Source organism: Hippopotamus amphibius, chromosome 1 (genome assembly GCF_030028045.1).
Source record: "Hippopotamus amphibius kiboko isolate mHipAmp2 chromosome 1, mHipAmp2.hap2, whole genome shotgun sequence".
Classification (NCBI taxonomy): Eukaryota; Metazoa; Chordata; class Mammalia; order Artiodactyla; family Hippopotamidae; genus Hippopotamus; species Hippopotamus amphibius.
This window is the reverse complement of record NC_080186.1, coordinates 127484839-127506127: the sequence shown is the minus strand read 5'-3', so window position 1 is coordinate 127506127 and position 21289 is coordinate 127484839. Positions and strand designations below refer to the sequence as shown.

At 60.1% G+C, this 21289-nt stretch overlaps 2 protein-coding genes across 5 annotated transcripts; one reads left to right on the top strand and one right to left on the bottom strand.

The window, feature by feature from the left end:
- The first annotated feature begins 20 nt into the window (after nt 1-20).
- PRR7 (proline rich 7, synaptic) lies at nt 21-1175 on the top strand. The gene is made up of 2 exons (XM_057728109.1): nt 21-423; nt 610-1175. Exons 1-2 carry the CDS (start codon nt 21-23, stop codon nt 1005-1007), a joined length of 801 nt encoding a protein of 266 aa, XP_057584092.1. The 3' UTR covers nt 1008-1175.
- A 306-nt stretch (nt 1176-1481) lies between these two features.
- On the bottom strand, nt 1482-16301 carry DBN1 (drebrin 1). 4 transcript variants are annotated; one of them, XM_057728030.1, is made up of 15 exons: nt 15486-15977; nt 10801-10856; nt 10088-10200; nt 9838-9912; nt 9611-9757; nt 9396-9473; nt 8996-9147; nt 8854-8917; nt 5623-5682; nt 5414-5537; nt 4504-4641; nt 3989-4159; nt 2949-3628; nt 2540-2642; nt 1482-2362 (listed from the first exon to the last, which is right to left on the bottom strand). In XM_057728030.1, the coding sequence occupies exons 1-15, from the start codon at nt 15569-15571 to the stop codon at nt 2292-2294; spliced, it is 2118 nt and encodes a 705-aa protein (XP_057584013.1). In that variant the 5' UTR covers nt 15572-15977; the 3' UTR covers nt 1482-2291. The 4 variants fall into 4 exon arrangements, with proteins under 4 accessions (XP_057584013.1, XP_057583987.1, XP_057583996.1 ...); XM_057728004.1 differs by lacking the exon at nt 4504-4641 and having other exon boundaries at nt 15486-16300; XM_057728013.1 differs by lacking the exons at nt 4504-4641; nt 9838-9912 and having other exon boundaries at nt 15486-16301.
- Between the last annotated feature and the right edge of the window lie 4988 nt (nt 16302-21289).

Below are 21289 nucleotides of genomic sequence, written 5' to 3'. Positions count from 1 at the left end.
GCCGAGCCCGCGCCGCCGCCATGGTCATGTCCCAGGGCACCTACACGTTCCTCACGTGCTTCGCGGGGTTCTGGCTCATCTGGGGCCTCATCGTCCTCCTCTGCTGCTTCTGCAGCTTCCTGCGCCGCCGCCTCAAGCGGCGCCAGGAGGAGCGGCTGCGCGAGCAGAACCTGCGCGCCCTCGAGCTGGAGCCCCTGGAGCTGGAGGGCAGCCTGGCCGGGAGCCCCCCGGGCCTGGCGCCGCCGCCCCCGCCCCACCGCGGCCGCCTGGAGGCGCCGGCGCACGCGCACCCGCACGCGCACCCGCTGCCGCACCACGGGCCCGCGCACGCGCACCCGCTGCCGCACCACGGGCCCGCGCCGCCGCACCCGCCGCCGCCTCACCTGGCCGTGCCGCCGCGGCCCTGGAGCTACCCGCGCCAAGGTGAGTGCCGACGTCCGCCGGGAGGCGGCCCGCTAGGGGGACGCGGCCGCGGCCGGGGCGGGCTCGCCGCTGGCCCGCGGGGCTGCCCCGGGACCGCCTCCCCGAGGACCTGGGAGGAGGGAGCGGGCGGGGGCGGAGGCTGAGGACGGCGGGCCTCACGCTCCCGGACCGCTTCCCACTCCGCAGCGGAATCGGACATGTCCAAGCCGCCGTGCTACGAAGAGGCGGTGCTGATGGCCGAGCCGCCGCCGCCCTACAGCGAAGTGCTCACGGACACGCGCGGCCTCTATCGCAAGATCGTCACGCCCTTTCTGAGCCGCCGCGACAGCGCGGAGAAGCAGGAGCAGCCGCCGCCCAGCTACAAGCCGCTCTTCCTGGACCGGGGCTACACGTCGGCGCTGCACCTGCCCAGTGCCCCGCGGCCCGTGCCGCCCTGCCCTGCGCTCTGCCTGCAGGCGGACCGTGGCCGCCGGGTCTTCCCCAGCTGGACCGACTCGGAGCTCAGCAGCCGAGAGCCACTGGAGCACGGAGCCTGGCGCCTGCCGGTCTCCATCCCCTTGTTCGGGAGGACTACAGCCGTATAGAGGGCGCCCGGCGTCCCGGGCCCCACCCGCGGACTCCAGGCCTGATAGCGGGGCTTTTTAAATGCTTCCCTTGGACTGCGGGGGTGGGGGGGCGGGGCGGGCGGGAGGGATTTCTTACCCCGTTTGTTACATTTTGAGGATAATAAAGGTGTGTGATCTGGTTTGGTACAAGCGGAGGGGGCACCCGCTACTTACGCCCAAGGTTCTGGTGGCCAGGTGTGCCCGGCCGTCTGGAGACCGAACCTACTTGCGCCTTTCAGCTTTAAACTGGCCTGAGGGTGTAGAGCTAGACTTGCGGTCAGTCTGCTTCAAACCACTGGCTGGTTCCTCTGGAAGCCTCATACCCCACCTTCCTTGCCCCTGAGGTCTTGGTGAGGGCGCTCCCTGCAGCCTTGGAGGTAGGAGGAGTTGGGAATGGGGTCAGGGCAGGCGGCCCACCCCAGATCAGCCCCTGGAGGCCCGGAGCAGCAGGCCCAAAGGGATCTGGATTTCTTTATTAACAGACATGAGCACGACCTGTTACAGAAGTTTGTGCTTTCCAAAAAACAGTTACTGAACGTGAAAAAGGAACCCAAGCAAAGAAGGAGGAGGTGGAGAGGGGCCACCCATAGCCCTGACCTGAATCACGCCTAGGGCCTCCATCCTGGGACCTGCCCAGCAGGAGGGGGCAGGAAAGGGCCAGGAAGTCGAGAGGCCCCAGCTGGGCCTGCTACTTCCTTCGGGCCAGGTGGGGAGGGGTCGAGAGAAGGGCGGGGAGGAGGGGGTCCCAGGGAGCCAGAGCCCACGAGCCATTTATTGCCATGTTTTAAAATTCGTGCAAAATATCTGAAGCCCTGGACAGAGAATACAAAGTGATATTTTTCCAAGAAACAGGAAACTAGGAAAAGAGGCGGGGGGAACATTTTCCCACTAGAACTTCCCCCCACGCATGGCCCCAAGCAGGATGAGGCCTCCACCCCCGCCAGCTGAGTGAGCAGTGAGGACTAAGAGCTACAACCTGGACCGGGTGGGAAGGGGCTGGAATTTGCAACAGCGTCTCAACTACCAACAGAAGGAAAAACCAGTCAACTGTACAAGTCTCCTATCAACTTTTAAAAAAAAGAGAGAAAAGCTGTAAAAGTAGGGCCCTGTGGGTAGGGAAGCGGCCACGTCCCCGGCCAGGGCCGGAATCCAGAGTGAGCGCCAGGCGGAGCTGCTGCAGGTGCAGGCACTGCGGGCCGTCTGGCCGGAGACCGGTGCCGGCGGGCGGCCTTGGCGAGGGCAGCCTGAGGGCAGGCACCACTGCTAATCGCCACCCTCGAAGCCCTCTTCCTCTTCAGGTACTGGGTCTGCATCCCAGCAGGTGATGTCGATTTCTACGGTGTGGGGAAGGGAAGGGAGTTAAGGAGATGGCCCAGCAGATCCATGCCTGTGTCCCTCCCAACCCTGGGCAGCTGTGCCAGCTCATGGGGGTGGCGGGGGAGGGCTGCCTGTCCACACTGGAATGCAGCACTCCCACCCAAATTCGTTTCCCTCACCCACCACAGTACTACCTGGAGGCTTGTTGTAGAACACAGGGGGCGGAGCCTTTGCACACAGCTCTTCCGATTGGGCAAACTCCTCCTCCTGTGATTGGCTGAAATACCCCTCACTGGCCTGCAGGAGAAAAGCTCCATGTCACTAGGCCCCACCCAGCAGGACTAGGGCTGACCTACCAGGCCTAAGAACGTTTCCCCAGCAACCAGGGATTCCGTCAGTGGTTGCCAGGGAAACACAGATGCCTGCCTTGGGAATACAAGCAGAGCTGGCCCAAGGAGGGGGAAAGAAATAGAGCTTCCCCCCCAAGTAATGTGGGTCACAGAGAAAGGCGGCAGGGTACTGCTGCACGCCTGAGGAACGCAGGGTCAGCCCCCTGCTCCAGCCCTGACCACTTCCCCTCCCATCAGGCAGCCCCAGCCCCACCTGGGTCCCCTCCTTCTGGGTGGTCTCGCCATTGGTCAGCAGGTGGGGCTCTGGCTCCAGCTCCGGCTCCGGCTCCTGATCCAGCTCCTCTAGAGCTGAGGGCAGAGTTGGAGCCTGGGGGCCAGCCAGGATCTCCCCTTCCACCTCCTCCCCTGGGTCACAGAAGGTGGCTGGCGGCTCAGGCAGCTCATCAAAACTGAGAAGGTTGGCACTGCCTTCGCCTGCTGGCGGCAGCGGCTCCAGAGCCACTTCATCCAGCAGGGGCACCTCTGCCAGAGTGACGTCGGCACCTGAGGGTGGTGTGGGCGCCCTAGGCTCAGCCTGGGGTGCGGAGGCCTCTTCCCCATTGCCAGGCCATAGGTCAATGAGGCTGGCAGAGGCGGGGGGGACGGTCTTGGCAACACTGGTGTCAGCAGTGGCAGTGTCGGTTTCAGTGGTATCAGCTGCTGGGGTGTCAGCTGTGGAGGCTCCAGCCACGGCAGGCTCTAGAGAGGCAGCCAGGATGGCCTGCTCTGTAGATGCCACGAACATCAAGTCCTCTGTGGGGCTGCCTTGGCCCTGGGGAGGCGCCGGTGCCTGAGGGGACTCCTCCAGAGGGCCGGCCCAGACCTGAGGGGCTGCTTCTCTGGCTTCCTTGCTGGTCTCCTCACTATCCAGGCCGGGACTGGGCTCCTGGGTCTCTGTCAAAGCACAGATGGAAGAGACATGTGATCAGCTCCCAGCAAAGGGTATAGGCCCTGCCCACCCACTGAGGAGTCCAGGAAAGAAGGCCTCCACTAAGACTTCCATGCAGAGTGCCTTCCAGCACCCACTGGCCCCACTGCCTCTTTACCTAGTGTCTTTAAACCACCCAGCAGGCCTGGGAGGCAGGCCCAATCCCCACTCCCGGGAGACACTGAGGTTCAGGGAGGGCAGGTCTGACCAGGGCTCCTCCCTGCCCCAGCCACTGCCAGGGCAGTACAGTCTGGCCCAGATCCCTGGGGGGCTGTTACCATGGCCATCTGGAGTTTCCAGCCCAGGGGCTAGGGCCCCTCACACACCTTGCGCTGCTGGGGGTGGTGGTGGCAGCGGTGGAGGCTGTGAGGATGTGACCTCATCCAGGGCCCGCTCGATCTGCTCAGTGACAGGGGTGGAGGCCGTGCTGGAGTCAGATGGGCTCCGGGCAGGGATAGGGGCAGGCACCATCCTCCGGTGGCTGTCCAGGTGGCTGCCTGTGGAGCAAAAACCCCTAGGCTGCTCAGCAAGGGCCAGGAGGCCAGGTGCAAGCAGGACTGTCCACTTTGAGGCCTGGCCAGCCCCTCCTCTCTGGAGTCTGGGTGGGGGCTGGGAGCAGCTCCCCAGGCCCCCCAGGGGCCAGACCACAGCTCCAGACCCTGTAAGCCAGGCCCCTGAGGGCCAGTGCCCCTTCAGGGCCAGGGGAAAGAGGCAGGCGGTACCTGCTCTGGGGACAAACACCAGAGATCAGCGGTCAGGCTGGGGAAGTGAGGGCAGGGGGGCTGCTGGGAAGCGGGGCCCTCCTTACCCCCTCCCGCGGAGGCCTGGGGCTGCTACCTACATGGGAGGGAGGAAGAGAGGTTTGGGGTGCGGTGACAGGTGATATAGGGAAAGGGAGTCCGTGGAGGGGAGGAGGAGGAAGAGGAGGAGGAGGAAGGCCCACTGTCCGATGCCTTTATGAAAGGGCAGTACGGACGACCTGCCAAGAGAGACAGACAGAGAGAGAGAGACAGAGGACAAGAGAGGGTCAGTCTCCCCCACCCCAACCCCGAGGCCTAATCCACCCCCAGGCTGGCCCTGGATATCCAAGCCGCCTTCAGTCAGGGAGCACAGTCAGCCAAGCTGGGCCAGAGCCTCAAGCCATCAGACGACTCCCACCAGCACCAGCCACACATAGCAAAGAGCCTGACACACCACCATGCAGCCAGCCCTGGGGCAGCCCACGCCTGGGAGCAACCCGCCCCACCCCTGGAGCCCCAGCACACAGCCAGGCACACAGAAGGGCAAACGGACCAACAGACAGGGAGCGAAGGACGCTTCAAGGACAGGTGGAAGCCGCACAGGGAGAATCCAAGCAGGGAGCCCTGGGTACAGGCTCCAGGATGCTCAAACCCAGGACCGGGGCAAAAGCCACGCCCCATGCACCCACAGCACCCACAGGTCTCCAGATAAGACCTGCTGAACCCCAGCAGCGCTCCTCCTTGCAGCCAGAGGAATGCCTCAGCCCCTGTCGGAGCTGCCCAGATGGCCTCTGGCACAGCCCACTGCTCAGCCCAGGCCCAACACTGACCCTGCCTGAGCCCTTCTCAGCCCTGCCACCTGGAGGCGGTGGGTGGAAGCACACTTGATGATCAGCCTTGCCTTTTCCAAGGGGTCCTTGGGCAAGGGTTCCCTTCCAAGAAAGGTCCCAAAGAGGCTCAAAGCCAAAACCTGAGGAGTGGGGGTTGGGTGGGGGTGGGAGCTGGGACTACCTGGTCGGTGGTTGAAGGGCGAGGGCACATCGCAGCTGCCCGCCGAGGCCGACGCGACTCTTTCCTGCTGCTTAAAGAACTCCCGTGGGTTATCAGGTCGCTGGGCAATAATGGCTGCTGCCTCCTGCGGGCACACGGAAAGGGTCAGGCCAGGAGGAGCCCGACGAGGCAGCGGCCCAAACTCAGATGCCTGGGCCCTCAGCTCTCACCTCTACCTCCGATTCCGACTTCTTCATCTGGGTCTCTTCCTCCTCATCCCGCTGGTCACCCTGGAAACCAGAGGGATGGTGTTCTGAGCACCCCACCCCCACAGGAGCTCTTGGCTTTCTGACAGCCCCCGTGTTTCCTCTACTACCTGGAACCCCTTTCACGACCCAGTCACACAGTGCCTTCTCTCTACCTGCAAGGTCCTCAGCCACCTCATTTCCAGCCCAGACAGGCCCCTGGGTACCCAGGGCCATCCAGGAGCACTCCCTGCTTTGTAGCTAACTTTGCTCAAACCTCCGACCCCCAGCGCCTGGCCAACCACACCCCCATCACTGCTGCCTGGATCGTGGTATCGCGACTGAGGCTTCTTCCTTAGTCCCCTGCCTCCTTGCTCTTTCCTGTTTCTTCTCTATAGACCATGAAAGGACCTTTCCAAAACGTTAACCAGTCACCATCACTTAAAAATCAGGTTTCTGACTGAAATCAGGGTCTCCAGTTTCTCTTGAAATGCCAGAAGCCCTGGCAACGCAGGCCAGCATGTCCCAAAGCAGCCATCGACTAGAGCTGCACTGCAGCAGCCCATCGGGCGTGCGTTGCCCAGTTCGCCAGTCCGCACCACTCCCTACTGCCCTTCACACGCCCACCTCACTCACTGTTTTGAGATTGCAACCCCAGAAGTAAAGGTAGGTGGGGCCCCTTGCTTGGCCCACATTCCCCTCTCCCTGCCTGATCTAGTCCGTCACCTCTCCCAACACTCCCCCCAACCCCGACTCGCCCACACCCTGTGAGATGTAGATATAAAGTCCTCAGCACGATGCAGCTGCAGTTCTGGAACACACATACAATTTCCCACCTCTGTGCCTTGGCATGGGAGGTGAATCTCTCTCTACAAGTGCCCGATCCCCACCCTGGGTCCAGCTCTTCCAGCTTCCGGCCTCAGCTCGGGCACTGCCTCCTGGGGAAGAGGTCCCTGGCCCATTCAGGTCATTTCCTTCCCTGGGTCCCCATGAGGTGTCCCAGGCACACACCACAGATTACAGCGGGCCATAATTTCCTGTTTCTGGACTAACTCCCCACCTCTGTGGATGATACAGGATGAGAGCTCACGTATGCATGTAAGTGGCCAGCCCAAGGTTCAGTTGGTACCTGTTTCCTCAGTTGAACTCACCACACCAAAAGCCTCACGAAGGTGGTCACCCCAACCGCCACTTTGTACTTTCCAGATGAAGTCTATAAACTCCTCCCCGACCGTGCTCTCGCCTCCCAAATGTCCCGAAGGGCTCCAGTCAGGCTCCTTGCCTTCCCCCAAAATGTACAACCCCCCCAGCCTTTGCTCTTACACTGCCCCTGCCTAATAGAACGTTGCTAGGCTCCTCTGCCTTGTTCAAAAACAGGACCACAGGCAGCTTTACCACAAAAACCTTCACTACATAACACTGTGAAAAGCACTGAAACAAATTGGAGCTTGGGGTACGAGAGAAACATCAAAAAACTAACCATAAAGGTCAACAGCATTGCTAAGTCTGAGCATCTTCAGATAAATGGAAGCTCCCCTGCATCCCAGGCAAAAAGGGAACTCACATAAGGAATGCAATTCTTATCAGGAGAGAAAGCAGAATAGCTCCTTAAGCCTACAATATAAAGCATTTTATAGTGCGAAATTCCAGTTTCTCATGTGGGAATGTCCTCAGAGGACCTGAAGTTGCAGGGTCACCACAGTGACCTGCTAAAACACCTACTGTCCTTGTCACATGAGCCACACTTGAAGGGGCAGATGAGACTGTAAAATAATGGTGTAACACTGTAAGCCTTTGCCTGAAACACTGGTAACTGGTGAAGATGAGTGATCAGTTCAATGGATTCACTATACTCTTCTTTCTACTTTTGTGTGCGTATATGAAATTTTCCATAAAAATAACATTTTCCAAAAAGACCTTGCCCTGAATGGATAAACAAAATCTGGTATACATATACAATGGAATACCAATAGCTTTAAAAGAAAAGACATTCTGACATGGATAAACCTTGAAAATGTTACACTAAGTGAAATAAGCCAGTCGCAAAAGGTGAAATAATTGCATGATTTCACTCATATACTTAAGAGTTGTCATATTTATAGACACAGAGAGCAGAAAATAGTTGCCAGGGGCTGGGGGAGGGGACGAGGGGGAGTTAGGGTTTAATGGGTAGAGAGGTTCAGTATGGGAAGATGAAGGAAATTCCGGAAATAAACAGCGATGATGGTTGTACAATATAAATACGCTTAATGCCACGGAACTGCACACTTAAAAATGGTAAAGATGGTACATTGGATGTTACGTACACTTTGCTGCAATTAAAAATAAACTAATCCATCAAGGCACGTGGCAGGTGGAAAGGGTTTGTTGAATGAGTGAGGTTGGAGCTTCCTAACCACATGGCCTCTCCACCCCCAGGGGCTAACCTGAGTGGAATGACCTATGACAGCCATGAATGCCAGAGCCTGCAGGGCTGTCCTGCCACCTCCCTCCCAGCCTCCTGTGGGTGTGACCTTGGAGTCTGTTTGAGTCCCCATGGCCCAATGGCTACCCATCACAATCCCAGTCCAGAGGACTCCTGCCCACCTCCTGTCCTAAACTGGACCATGCCCAGCTCTGAAGGATCTCAGCTTTTTCTCAAATATAAAATTCATTTCAAAGCACGAAGATCTGACTCCACTGTGACTTTGAAAGAGTCAATCCATGGCGACCCTATGGGCCATCGCCATGTTTGCAGGTTCAGCCAGCACCCCTGCAACAAGCACCTGCTCTGAAAGACACACGACACACATTTGTATACAGACGCTCAGGGCACCACCCTAGCTTCACCCAGTGGCTCTGCAGTACTCTTGCTGTGGAGACCGGGCCTCGAGCCCCCTAAGTGCAGGAAGCATGTCTAATCCACCTCGAGCCCCTTCGGTCCCGCCAGGAGGGGGCAGGAGGAACCTGGTCATTGAGGGTCTGGGTCAAGGTAGATTGTCTCTTTCAGTCTAGCGTATAAGCTTCTCCAAGGAGGTCTCTTTCCATAGCCAGGGAACAGAGCCCCACGCGGTCAGGCACCAGGTCTGACACTGCACGGCACCCCATGCCCACGCAGCGGTACCCCAGATGCCCAGCGCTGTGCCCAAGATGCGGACTCCCCCCCAGAGGCCCAGGCACACAGGGGCCATCCTCATTTCCCTGACCAGGAGACGGGAGCCCCGGCTAAGAACTTACGAAGATAGACTGCTCCTTCAACCGCCTCTTGGCCTCCTCAGCTTCTAAAGTCTGCTGTCTCCTCCTGGAATGAAAGGTGCGGGCAACCCCTCAGGATGGGCTCACGTGGGGCCCGGGGCCCGGGGCCCGGGGCGGGGCCCACCTGTGCTCCTCGATCTGCTGCTCCCGCTCCCGGTAGCGCCGCTCCCGCTCCTCCTGCTCCTGCCGCTCCTGCTCCATCCGCTCCTGCTCAAACCGGAGCCTCTCGTCCAGGGCCTTCTTCCGCTCCTCCTCCTTCCGCAGCTCCTCCTCCTTCTGCAGTCCCCCCGCCGTGCCAAGGCAGTGCAGGCCCTGAGCCTGGGGCCGGCCCCAACCCTCCAGCCCAGCCCCCACCCAGGGTTCTGAGGACTCAGGGGCTGGCTCTTCCCGCGGGGGGAGCTTGTAGGACGGGCCGTGCTGCCGAAGGGAGGGACGGAGGGAGAGAAGCCAGAGGGGAGAAGCTAGCCCGTGGGGTCGGGACAGGGGAGAGCAGCTCAGCCTGCGGCCGGGGTCGGGGCCCACACCTTGGCCTGCTCCCAGAACTGCTCGCGGTTGATCCGTTTCATCTCCACAGCTGCATCTGTCTTCTGATAGCTGGTACCCTGCAGAGTCAAGTGGCCTGGCGTGAGCGCGGCCCACAGGCCACGTGCTCAGGAGCCCCCACACACAGAGGGCGAGGGCCGAGGAAGCGCACGGCGGAGCCCTGGGCGGGGCCGGCCTGCCCGGGGCGCACACTGACCACCGGCTCGGCGGTCTCATCCTCACGCAGCCGCAGTCGGTGCAGCACGGGGCTGGAAAGCCGCGCCAGCCCATTGGAGAGCCGCTGCCCGATGGCGCCCGCGTCTATGTCCTCCACGCTGCTGGCGTTCACGATCACGTCGACGCCCTGCAGCAGGAAGAAGGCGTGTTCGGGCAGCAGGGCTCCCTCCCGTCACTGCCCCCACGAGCCCCGACCCCCACTCGCACCTGGAAGAACTCGGCCACCTTAGCCACGTGGCTGGCACAAGCACACTTGCGGGCATCAGGCACATCTTCGCCAACCTGCAAAGTACCCAGCAAAGGGGAGGTCGGGAGAGGACAAGAGTTGACGGCAGGCTGAGGCCCAGGGCTCTCTTCCTGGGACTAGCGGGGCTGTCTCCAGCAGTGTCAGTGAGTGGAGTGGGAGGATAACTGTTCTTGGGCCTTCAGCTCCCTTCCCCAGCCCACAGCTGCATACCCAGTTGATGAGCACGTATTTCGGCAGAGCAGCCTGGGAGTCCTTGACGCTGCAGAAGCCATACATCACCTTCTGGTTCTCAAAGTGGCCAGAGAGCTCCTGCAAGCCCCCATCTGGGGGAATCAGGAGGGTGTCAGGCCCCATCGCCTGACTGCCTCCCCCACAAAGGGCCTGGAACCCAAAGCAAAGACTCCTCTCATGGGCTCTGCAGGCACCGCCAGAGATCTGGAAGTCCCAGAGTTCTGTGCTGGTGTGAAAGAGGCAGCAGGCAGGTGCGAGTTTGCCTTGAATCCCCCAGGACCTTGGGGAAGAACTGAGGAAGTGTTCTTCACACATCGAGTCTCACGCGGTGCCAGCACCCACTGAGATAAAATAAAACCTTTTTGGGTTTTGAAAACCGTGGGGTGATCTGGGCCAACCCTGCCAGGCCCCCTTCCCTAGCTGTGTGACTTTGGGCAAGTCACTCTCCCTCTCTGAGGCTCAGTCTTCTCATAATCAAACAGGAAACAAGTCTCCCTCCCTCCCCACCCTTGGGATTTTAGGGATGACCCGAGGAAGGGCGCTCGCCATGCAAGTGTGGGTCTGCTGGATACAGGCAGCGAGAAGCCAGGCGGCCTGGAGCCAGGCGGGTGGGGTGGGGAAGAAAACAACCAGGAGGAGGGGGAGGGAGGAGGGGGCGGGGAGCGAGGCAAAGGAATGGCTGGAATTCTTACCTCCTGATGCTGCAAGCTTGAGGTCATCTGAGCCATCCTCATATGTGTAAAGAGCCCTGGGGAGAGGGAGGGGTGGCTCGGAGAACTGTCAGGGCCCAGGCAGCCAATTTTTGGGTGGAGATGTCTCTGGGGGGTAGGAGGGACATAGAGGAGGCAGGACAGGAGGGGGGTTCCAGCCCAGCACTTAAGCCTTGTCACCATGACAACAGGGCTAAGCACCATTTCAGGCTGGAACCCAGTGGGGGACAGTCTGGGATCTGATGGAGGGAGGCCTGGGTCAGGTGGGGAGCAGGCAATGGGGAAGAAATCGCTGCCCAGTTGCTCGCTTTCAGTAAGCCAGTGTGTTGCGTCCTCGGAGCCCTGGCCCTAGCAGCCTGCAACCCAGCCAGTGGTGTGAGATGGAGATTCCAAGGCGACGGTTCCTTGGTTACCGTTCCCTGGCTACCGCTCCTCATCCCCCATTGGCCGTTGCCAGGAACCTACCTGGCGCGTGCCTCGGTACCCACCGCCCCTCCCCCCACAGCGAGGGCGGGGCGGGGCGAGGCGAGAGAACCTGGTGCTGTTCGGCTCTGGGCTTCCCCTGGTAGCTATGGCAACCCAGCAATTGGCACGCGACTGGCCCACCCCAGCTGCATTCTCCTGAACACAAAGGACCCCACGGGGACACGCCCTCGGCCTCAATCTCAGTCTCTCTGAAATGGGGATGAGGTCACCATGGTCATTCTTGCCTGGGCTCTAGCCTCTGGGTAGCTGCACTCTGCTGGCCTTCCAGCCCTAGGCCTCCTCCGCCCTAGCTGAGGTTCTGGCCTCTTGGGACTGCTGGCCTTTCCTTCCCTCTGAGCTTCGGCAGAGAGCTGACCTAGCAGCCTTCCTCCTCCCTCCTCCCTAGCTGTCTCTGCACAGGTAGCAGAGGCACAACATCCATTTCACAGAAGGGAAGAGAGAGATGTCTCCTCCCTAGGACCCACTTGGAGGAGAGGCTTGGGACCAGGAAGAAACAGAGGTACAGGAGGCTCAGACCCTCCCCAAGCTCCCTTTTCCTTACTGCCAACGCAGGGGGCTAGGAGGAGAGGAGGCAGAAGCACCAGGGAGATGCAGAAGAGAAAGCAAGCAGGGAGAGAGGCAGAAAGAGGAGACAAGAGAAGGGAGGGAAGTGAAGGGATGGAGTGAAAATGAAGGAGGGGAGAAAGAGGAAGGGAAAGGGGTGATAAGGAAAGAGGGAGGAGAGAAGAGGGAGGAAGGAGAGGGAGGAGGGAGGAAGGGAGAAAAGGAGGGAGGGAGGAAGGGAGAGAGGGAGGAGGGAGGAGGAAGGAAGGGAGAGAGGGAGGAGGGAGGAGGGAGGAAGGAGGGCCTGGTTCCAGGCCCAGCCCCATGAGGTCAGCATAAGTCACTGCCAGAGCCAAATGGGCCCTCAGCCCCGCCCTGCCCAGCTTCTCGGGAGCCCTCCCTCCTGAAAGGGACACAGGTGGGCTGTGGGGCCAGCAGCTCATGGTTCAACTGTTGCTGGGCCCCAGCCTGGCAGCTGCTTCTCAACACAGCTGTCCCACCACCTGTCTGGCTGCCCTAACCCACCACTGGGAACAAAAGGCCCTCCGAGAAACAGGGTCTTCTCCTCTTCATTCCACAGAAGAGAAACTGAGGCAGAACTCCAAGACCCTGGCTTCCAAACACCGCTCTAGCCATTACACCTCCTTGGAGTGACTTGTCAGCCTCTCCCAGGCTCTCTGAGGGACCCTGGCTCCTCCCAGGAACACCTGTCCTGCCCCTTCCTTTCTTCACTGCTTGCCTACCCACCTCCAGCCACCCTTCCTTGCCGCAGCCCTGGCCCTTACCCGTTGGAAACCATAGCTCAGTTCAAAGGTTTCAGCAGGTCTTCAGCCCTGAGCCCCGCCCACCTGTCTTTCCAGCCAGACCTCCGTATCCACACCACACACTTGGGTCACACTGGATGGCTCCCTGACTCCCAGCACAGTTTTGAATATTTCCCACCCTGGAACCTTTGCATATGTGATTCCCTTCACAGGGAGGCCAGACCCGCTTCTCCACCCCATGCCCACCCTTAACTGAAATCCCTCCGGGACCCAATGCCAGCTCCCCAGGAAGCCCTGCCCTGCACTCCCTAAAGCGCTTACCACACTTCAGCAGGGATGGGAAGAGGCGCCTGGGCCTGCCCCAGATCTCCCTGGACCAGTGCTTCCCAAACACATCAGAGGTGGCCTGAGCCTTGGGTGGGTGGGAGCAGGTGAAACGACAAGGAATCAGGATCGGGGTGGGGGGCAGGAAACAACGTCTCACCACCTCCAACGCCGGGAGACAAACACTGTCCTGAACCATGAGCTTCGTGAAGGCAGTACATCTAATTCAGTCCTTCAACACAGAGCACAGAGCAGCTCCAGGAGGTGTTTGTGATATTGACACAAACTCTGAGAAACAACTCGGCCAGAAAAAGTGGACCGGGGTGAGGTGGGAGCGGGAATGCAGCAGCTCCAGGGAGAGGGTGGGGCCAGCTGAGGAAGGTTACATCTCAGGACATTAGGCCTGGAAGGGCCTTGGGTATCCCAGGGAAGGTGGAGCCCAATCCCCTTTTCTGCTTTTCAAAAGGACCAGAGAGGAGCAGACACGTGTGTGGTCACACAGTGAGTCCAGGATAACACTAGTTCTTCTCACGACACAATCTGATTTCCTGGGTCCCCTGCTGCCAGCATCAGGATGGCGGTTCATTTCAGAGTGAGCCACCTAGGAGTGAGCTCCCCGACCCCCATCGCCTGCTCAGAAGCAAAGCAAGGGAGGGCAGTGCCGACCCCCCTTTGCCCAGACAGCGATCTTCCCCAAGACGCCCTCCTCCAGCCTCTGCGTGCAGGGTCTGCCCCTGAGTCTTGAGACCCCGCTGTGCCCCCGGCTCTGTGCTGGGTGCTGGAGGCCCTCACAACCCCTTCTGCAGGATCATCCTCACATCCTTTCTACCAAATGTTTATCTGGGCCCTTGGGAGGGAGCAAATGTGTGTATGTGCGAGGGTGCGTGTGTACATCTGTGTGTGTCCCACACACAACCCAGATGGGGGGTGGGGGGAGGCACGCCAGTGATGAATAACTCACTGTGGCCACAGGGATGCTGCTGGGTGGCGGCAGCCCAGGCCTCTGCTGAGCAGGACGTGCGCCAGCAGTCGTTGCGGGAGCTCTGCTTTGGGGAAGGTAGGGGGAAATGGGGCGGTGGTAGGCAGCACCCCCAGACTGGAGGGTGAGGGTTCTGAGGTGGGCTGTGCGCCTCTCCCGGCATGGCCCACATTCTGAGGCGAGCTCCTGCACCCGGCCAAGCCGGCCACTTGCCCTGAACTCCTCCCATGATCTCAGTCCCCCTGGGGCAGGGCTGGGACAACGGATGGGCTATCTGCCCACTTAGCCTGTGCTGGCCCCTCGTGTGACTGACCCGAAGGACAGGAGAGTCTGCTCGTGTCCCGCGTCCATCCCCCCAGGCCTGGCCCCCCGCCAGTGCTGCAGTGCTGTGGCATGGATGCCTGGCCATCTTGTCCCCTCCTCCAGCCCCCAGGTCAGTGTCCTCCCAGTATGTGGGTGAGGCCAGTCCAAGTGAGGTCCCCAGACCTGCCTTCACTTTGTGTTTCCTGCCTGCCAAGGGGAGAACAGGCCTAGAACAGAATGGGCACCTGCCCCAGGAGAAGAGTATTTTGGGGGGGTGATGATTCCTGAATGGGGCAGTGTGAAACCCCTTGGCTTTCCTGCCACCCTGGGGACTCCAGCCTCAGAGCAGGTGGTCCATCCCCTCCCACAGCTTAGCGGGAGACAACAGCTGGGGAGGGGGGAGAGTGCAGGCCAGCTCCTCCCTCATCAGGGAGCCGAGAGCCCCTTGCCACCGGGCCACTGGGCTAGGGGCTCACCCCTCATCCTTCTCTGGGAACTCCCTCCACAGTGGTGCACCTGGGGGCTTCCTCCCACGCATCCCACCTGGCCCCCGCGGCAGGCAGTTCAGTCCCTTTGGCACGTCCCGGCCCAGCTGCCTACTCCCTGCAATCCCCTTCGCGTCGGGGAGAGGACTTATCCCTGCCTCCTCCTCGACCCCCCAGGGCTACAGGAGTCACTTGGCGGTGGCCGCGTGGCCACGAACGTCTTTCCATCACACCCCAACTTCCAGAGGCCCCCGGTGGGCGGGGCGCCCCGGCCCCCAGCCCGCTCCGCTCCTCCCCCGCCCTAGCTTTCCTTTGTGCTGTGGCCGCCGCCGGGCTGGGCCGCGCTGGCTGCGCTGGCTCTGCCGGCTCGGTCCCTGCCCGGTCCTCGCCCGCTCGAAGGTGGCGAAGGTGCCCTTGGCCGGCCGGTGCACACCTGCCCCCCGGCCCGAGGCGAAGGGGAGGGGGCGGGGGATGGGCTTCCACAGGCTCGGAGGCCCCGGGCCACACTTCTGGACCCCGCGTCTCTGCAGCCCGCGTCCGGCCGTGGTTCCCACCGCGCGCCTGGGGCCGCCTCCGGGCGCTCGGGGCCCGCCGGGGCCCCGCCCGGCCCGGCCCGGCCCCTCCCCCGGCGCGCACAAAGGCAGCCCCTCCCCGGCCCTCCGGGGCCGCTGCACCATTTCGGGGTCTCCCCCTCCTTCCCGGCTGCGGGGCGGCGGGCCGGGTGGAGACAAAGGCGCGGCGGCGCGGGGACAAAGGGGCTGGGGGCGGGGGCGGGGGGCTCACCAGTCGGCCGCGCTCTCCTCCCGGATCACCTCCTCGTACGCCGCCAGCAGCTCCAGGCGGTGGCCGCTGAAGCTGACGCCGGCCATGCTGCGGGCCGGACCGAGGCCGAACGGACAGACGCACGGACGGACGGACGGAGAAGGAGGGAGGGAAAGAGGGAGTCGCCGCGCCGCCGCCGCCTCGGAGCCTCTGCAGCGTTCGGAGCCGCGCGAGCCAGCGGCCGGGGGAGGGGAGGCGGCCGGCGGGGGGCGGGGGGCGCTGGCTCCGCCCGGCTCGCTCCCTCCGCGCGCTCGGTCCTAGCGCCGCCCCGGCCCGGCCCAGGGGGAGGCCCGCCCCCCCTTCCCGGCCTGCCCCGGGGCGCCCCCACGCCTCTGGCCCCCAGGCCCTGCGCGCCGCGCCCTGGCGGGTCTGCCCCTCCGCACCCAGGGGCGTTCTTGCCACGTCCCAAAGCCTCACCTATGGTGTCCCCAGCCACAAACCTAGCCCCGTCCCCACCTCACCAAGCCCCATCCAGGCCCAGCTTCACCCCTCTCCTTTCCAGCTCCCGGTGCCAATCCCAAAACCATCCATTCCAATCCGGCCCAGCCCCACTCCGTCCTTAATTTTTCTCCACCCCAGCCGCACCCCCATCCCTGGTTCATCCCAATCCAGCCTCAACGCAATTCGCAATTCGCGTGCCAGCCACCCCTGGCCCATCGCAGCCCATCCCCACCTCGGAAAGGCCCATTCCTAGTCCATCCCTATCATTGTCCACTGCCTTCTTCATCCCCAAATCCAGCTCATTTCTTTCCCTTCCCAGCTCTAGGCGCACTCCCAACCCCAAGCTTGGCACACACCCGCTACCCATTCGTCAGACCCAGTGCCTAGCTGCACCCTCCTCATTCCAGCCTATCCCCGTTCCCATTCTGTTCCCTGTTCCCAACCACACCCCTCCATCCCTGCCTCCTAGACCATTCTCCAGCTCCTTACCCCAACATTGCCAGCCTCTACCTCATCCCTGCCCTGCCCTATGCTGAGCACCCCGCCCTTACCAGCCGCTCCCTGAGCCCTCTCAGGTGAGGCCAGGCTACCAAATCCTTTGCCTTCTCTCCTAAGCCTCAGGCCTCCCAGAGGAATCTAACCCCAGACTCCCAGGGCAGGGCTCCTCCAAGGACACTTCAGGGCCAGCCTCCTGGCAGCTTTATTTCCCAAAGCTCTGAACACTGACAACACTGGGGCCTCAGAAGAATCCCTTGTGGGGAAGTAGGCACCACTGCCAGGGCTTCCTGGAGCATCTCTGCTCATGTCTTGAGCTGGGATTCTGAAACCCTCTGCAGTTGCAGAAGCTTTTACAACCACCTACAAAGCCTCCCACCCCTGTCTTCCCAGAGGAGGTGACAGCAGCTGAGCAAACTTTACCTGGTCCAGTCTGGGAGGTGGTGGGTCTGAGCCACTGAGTTCTGAGTTGGGTAACCAGCTGGGCCAAGAGGAGGAGAGCAGTGTATACACTGATCTCCAGCAGTGGGTCCCAGCACTTTGGAGTAGGAAGAAACTCTTAAAACGCAAAACATTTCATGCCCCGCCCCCCCACCTGGGGAACTCTCTGCACCCACTATGCCCATAGACCCCAGCCCTGGAAGTTTCTCCACAGCCCCTGCTTGGAGCAAGTGCCAGGCAGAGTCAGTAGGATTCTGGGGAGGTCGGAAGACCCCATAGCGGGGCTAAGGGGGTGCCTGGGAGGGGTAGGTAGAGGGATCTCAGGCCTCAGTCCCTTCCTGCTTCCTTTGACCTTTACCAGCTTGGAATGCCTTTCATCTCCCTGTTCCTAAGTTCCCTCCCCAGCCTCCTGCTCACTCAATTTCTTTTTTTTATATATACATAAATGCATTTGTTGGCTGTGTTGGGTCTTCACTGCTACTGCTGCACATGGGCTTTCTCTAGTTGCGGAGAGTGGGGGCTGCTCTTCGCTGTGATGCGTGGGCTCCTAATTGCCATGGCTTCAGTAGTTGCGGCACACGGGCTCAATAGTTGTGGCTCACAGAATTAGTTGCTCCGTGGCATGGAGGATCTTCCTGGAGCAGGAATCGAACCTGTGTCCCCTGCATTGGCAGGTGGAGTCTTAACCACTGCGCCACCTAGGAAGCCCTCCTACTCACTCAATTTCACATCCAAAACACAGAAGCCCTACCTGCCTGTTCTCCCTTCCTCAGATACCTGCCTCCCCCAGCCACCTACAAACTCCAGCCACACCCACTCTTACCTCTTTGCCATCTTTATTTTTAAATAAACTTTTAATTTTAGAACAGTTTGAAATTCACAGAAAAATTACAAAGATAGTACAGAGAGTCCCCAGATGCCCCATGCCCAGTTTTCTCTGTTTTCAGGGGAGCAAGAAGATTCCCTGCTCACATTCCCTGGAGCCCGCCCTTCACATCCTCCTCCTCCTATAATTTGTATATCTGTAGTCTGTCTCCTTCCTGCATTGTCCCTGGCACTGCTCTGGTCAAGGTCACCAGTGACCCTTAAATTGCCAAGTTCAGTGGCCCTGGTGTAGTCCAGTGTTCTCAACCAGTGGGAGCAAGGTGACCAGTGGTCACTCCCTCTGCAAATCTGCCTCCCTGAAACTGCCACCTCTGAAACCCACACGCTCAGCCTTGGTGGGTAGGTACTGCGTGCCTCCTTTGAGGCCCTCCCACCAGGCTTTCATGTGTACCACTCCCAGCACTGATCCGCTTCAAGTCTCACCCATCCCTAGATCTTGAGCTCCTCCCCTCCACCCCAGCACTGGGAAGCTAGTCCAATGGCTTCTGGGTCCACAGAGAGGAAAAACCAAGAAAGAGGGAGGATTCAGATCCAGAAGCTGGTCACTTGCTGTGTGACCTTGAGTAAAACGCTTTCCCTCTCTGAGTTTCCTCTTTGATGCCATGTAAGGATAAAATGTGACTGGATGAAGGCTTAGGAAGCGAGAACCCCTTCCCCTTCCTCTTTTCAGCCCCACCTTCCCACACCCACCTTCCTGCTCTGTGCTCCCCCACACCTCTCAGGGAAGGCTTCAAGGCTGACATGTGGGTTTCAGGACTTTTTCAGCACCAGCTGGTGGAGCCTTCTCTGCCCTCACCCTGCCTCTGCAAGTTCCTACCAAGCACACCTTCAAAAGTTGCCCCCTCATCATTATAAAGCTCCCAGCATTTTCCAGATCTTGCCCCTGGCATGGGGCCAGCCACTTTCAGCACTTAGCTCTGCTCCTGAGCTGCACAGACCTTGCTACCACCTGACCTCAGACTCTGCTTGGCCTTTCTTGTCTGACTATAAAATGGGAATGATAATGAGGGCACCCACCTCATAGGGGTTGAGGATTTTTAAAAAGTACCTAGAAAGTGTAGAAAGTGCTTAAAAAGGCAACTGCACATAGTAGGTGTTATTGATGTGTTGGCTATTATTACTATTTCATAGATGGGAAAACCCAGGCTCAGAGAGGAGCAGTGACTTGCCCTGTAACAAACAGCTGGTGGTGGCAAAATCTGTATGGAACCCCAGTCCGTCCTGCATTACTTCAGCAGAGTACACACCCTCCCTGTTTCCCCTTCTAGCACCCCCATGTGTGCGTTCAGGGGCTGGCCTGGCCTGGCCTGGAATTTGGTCAGAAGTATTTCCTGAGGCTACAGCTGTGGAGTCTAGGGAAGGAGTCAGTGGGCATGGATCCTGGGCGTGGAGAGCAGGATAAATGCCCAGTGCACTGGGCATCCATGATCAGGCATCCCTGCCTATCTTCCAGTTGATTTTCCACTGCAGGCTCCAGAGGGGAGCATGTGATTCAGGCCAGTGGGTCAGAACCAGTAACCGCTTCAGGAATGGACACGTGACCCATGTTAGTCCAATGGGTGTCAGCCCTGGGACTTTTGCTGGAACCATTAAGAGTCTCCAGTGGGGCTGCTGAGCTGGCAGGATGTGGGCCTGGAGCTGGCTGGGGTGTTTTTGCTGATAATGGGGAGAGTTGCCTGAGAATAAAGCCAGCACGGAGAAAAGCAGAACTAAGAAATGGAGGTGGGGGGAGAGCTGGAGGTGGGGCTACGGAGCGCGCATCGCACCGCGGGCTCGGAGACTCCTGATAACATCACATCCACGGGATGTCATGATCCTGCCATGTCTGAAGCCATTAACATTTTCAGTTAAATGAGACAAATTATCCCTGTTTTTGCTTAAACTAGTTTGAATTGCAGCTGAGAGGCCTTCCTTGTTGACCTAGTCTCCAAGTAGTAGTCATTTTTGTCAGTGGCAAGGGACATGGGTGAAAGCTGCGCCCTGAGCGGGAGAACTAGGCTGGCCCTGGGACCCTCACTGGCCACTCTGCACGATCTCCCAGGGCTGGCCCCGGCCTCCCGAGTTCTCCTCAGGCTCCCAGCAAACTTCTTCTTGCCCCACCATAGCCTCCGGAACCCTCGGGTCGCCCCCCATCCCCCACCCTGCCCCACTTTAGGTCCCAGTTGGGGAGGAGCCCTTCCTCCACTCGCAGGTTTGGCTTTGGACTCAGGCCAACTCAGGCTCGGACCCGGCCCTGGCTGCTGCTGCCCGTGTACCGTGCAGCCGGGCCCTTTAGCCCCTGCCGCGCTCCCTTCCTATAGCAGGACCCTGTGTACCTTGTGAGTGTTCCAAGGCCCGTGTGGGGCCCAGAACTGAGAAGGCAGCACCAGAATCATCATTTCCTGCCTGTGTACCCTGTACTCCACCGCCTGTCTCCCTGCTGACTTCAAATGGGCTCAAGCCGCTGAGAGCTGGAAAATGCCCCTCCCTGGCCTGCTGCCTCTCCAGTTGCCCACTCAGCCCCCTGCCAAGGGCTCTGCCCCCTCAGCTGGGGGGACTGCACTCTCCAAGGACGCTAATGGCCTCACGTGCCTGGTACAAAGACATTTCCCAGTACCCTTAGCCTCCACCGGCACAGCCTCACACCGAGCTTGAGAACACAGTGATCCCTGCAGTTGTGCTGGGGATTGGGGGGGTGGGGGGGAGGGGGCGCGGTGCTGAGAGGTGCAGTGCGAAGCACCTCGGCCTTTGATCCACGGAGCAGCAGACCCAGGCCATTCTGGCCCGGTGGCTCTGAACAGGTCACTTTCCCTCTCTGAGCCTCAGTTCCCTCATCTGAAATATGCCCTTAATGACATCTCTTCTCTTAAGCAGGTTTTGATGATTAAATGACATCTAAGAGATTGCTCTGTGCTTCCAGCATAGAGAGGTGGCTGTTCAGAGCAGGTGCCCCATACTTGTCTTCGCTTCCACCTAGGCCAGCTGTGCTTTCCTGAGATTCAGTCCCCAGCTCTCTACTCTTCGCTCTACTCTCCTTTTCCATCCAGCCTCCAACTTCTTCAACCACCTTCCCTTGGCAGGAGCCTCCAAGCTGCCTCCTCCACCCGTCTTGGCCGCTCAGCTGACCACGGCTGCCAGTGGTCCTTGGGCCCACCACAGCCACGCCTCTTAAGACAGCTGTCTACACTCTCTCATCTACACACTCTTTACACTCTCCCCCTTGATCTCCCAATCCTGGCACCGGGCCCAGCTCTCTGCTAAACTGATTTGGCAAACACCACCTCCTTGCAAAATGCCACGGGGACTCCTCGGGCTTATCTGCCCGGTTGACACTCTTGGTTACTTCTGGAAACATTCCTGCCCCGCCCAGGCTTCCCTGCCTCGAGCTCCCTCCCTCCCGAGTCTGCGGTCCTTCATGTCTGATGGCTCCTCTTGCTTTCCCTGGCCTGTGCTATGATGTTCCTGCCTCCTGATCTCTCATGTCTTCTTTATGCTGGGCTGTCCTCACACTGGATTTGGTCCAC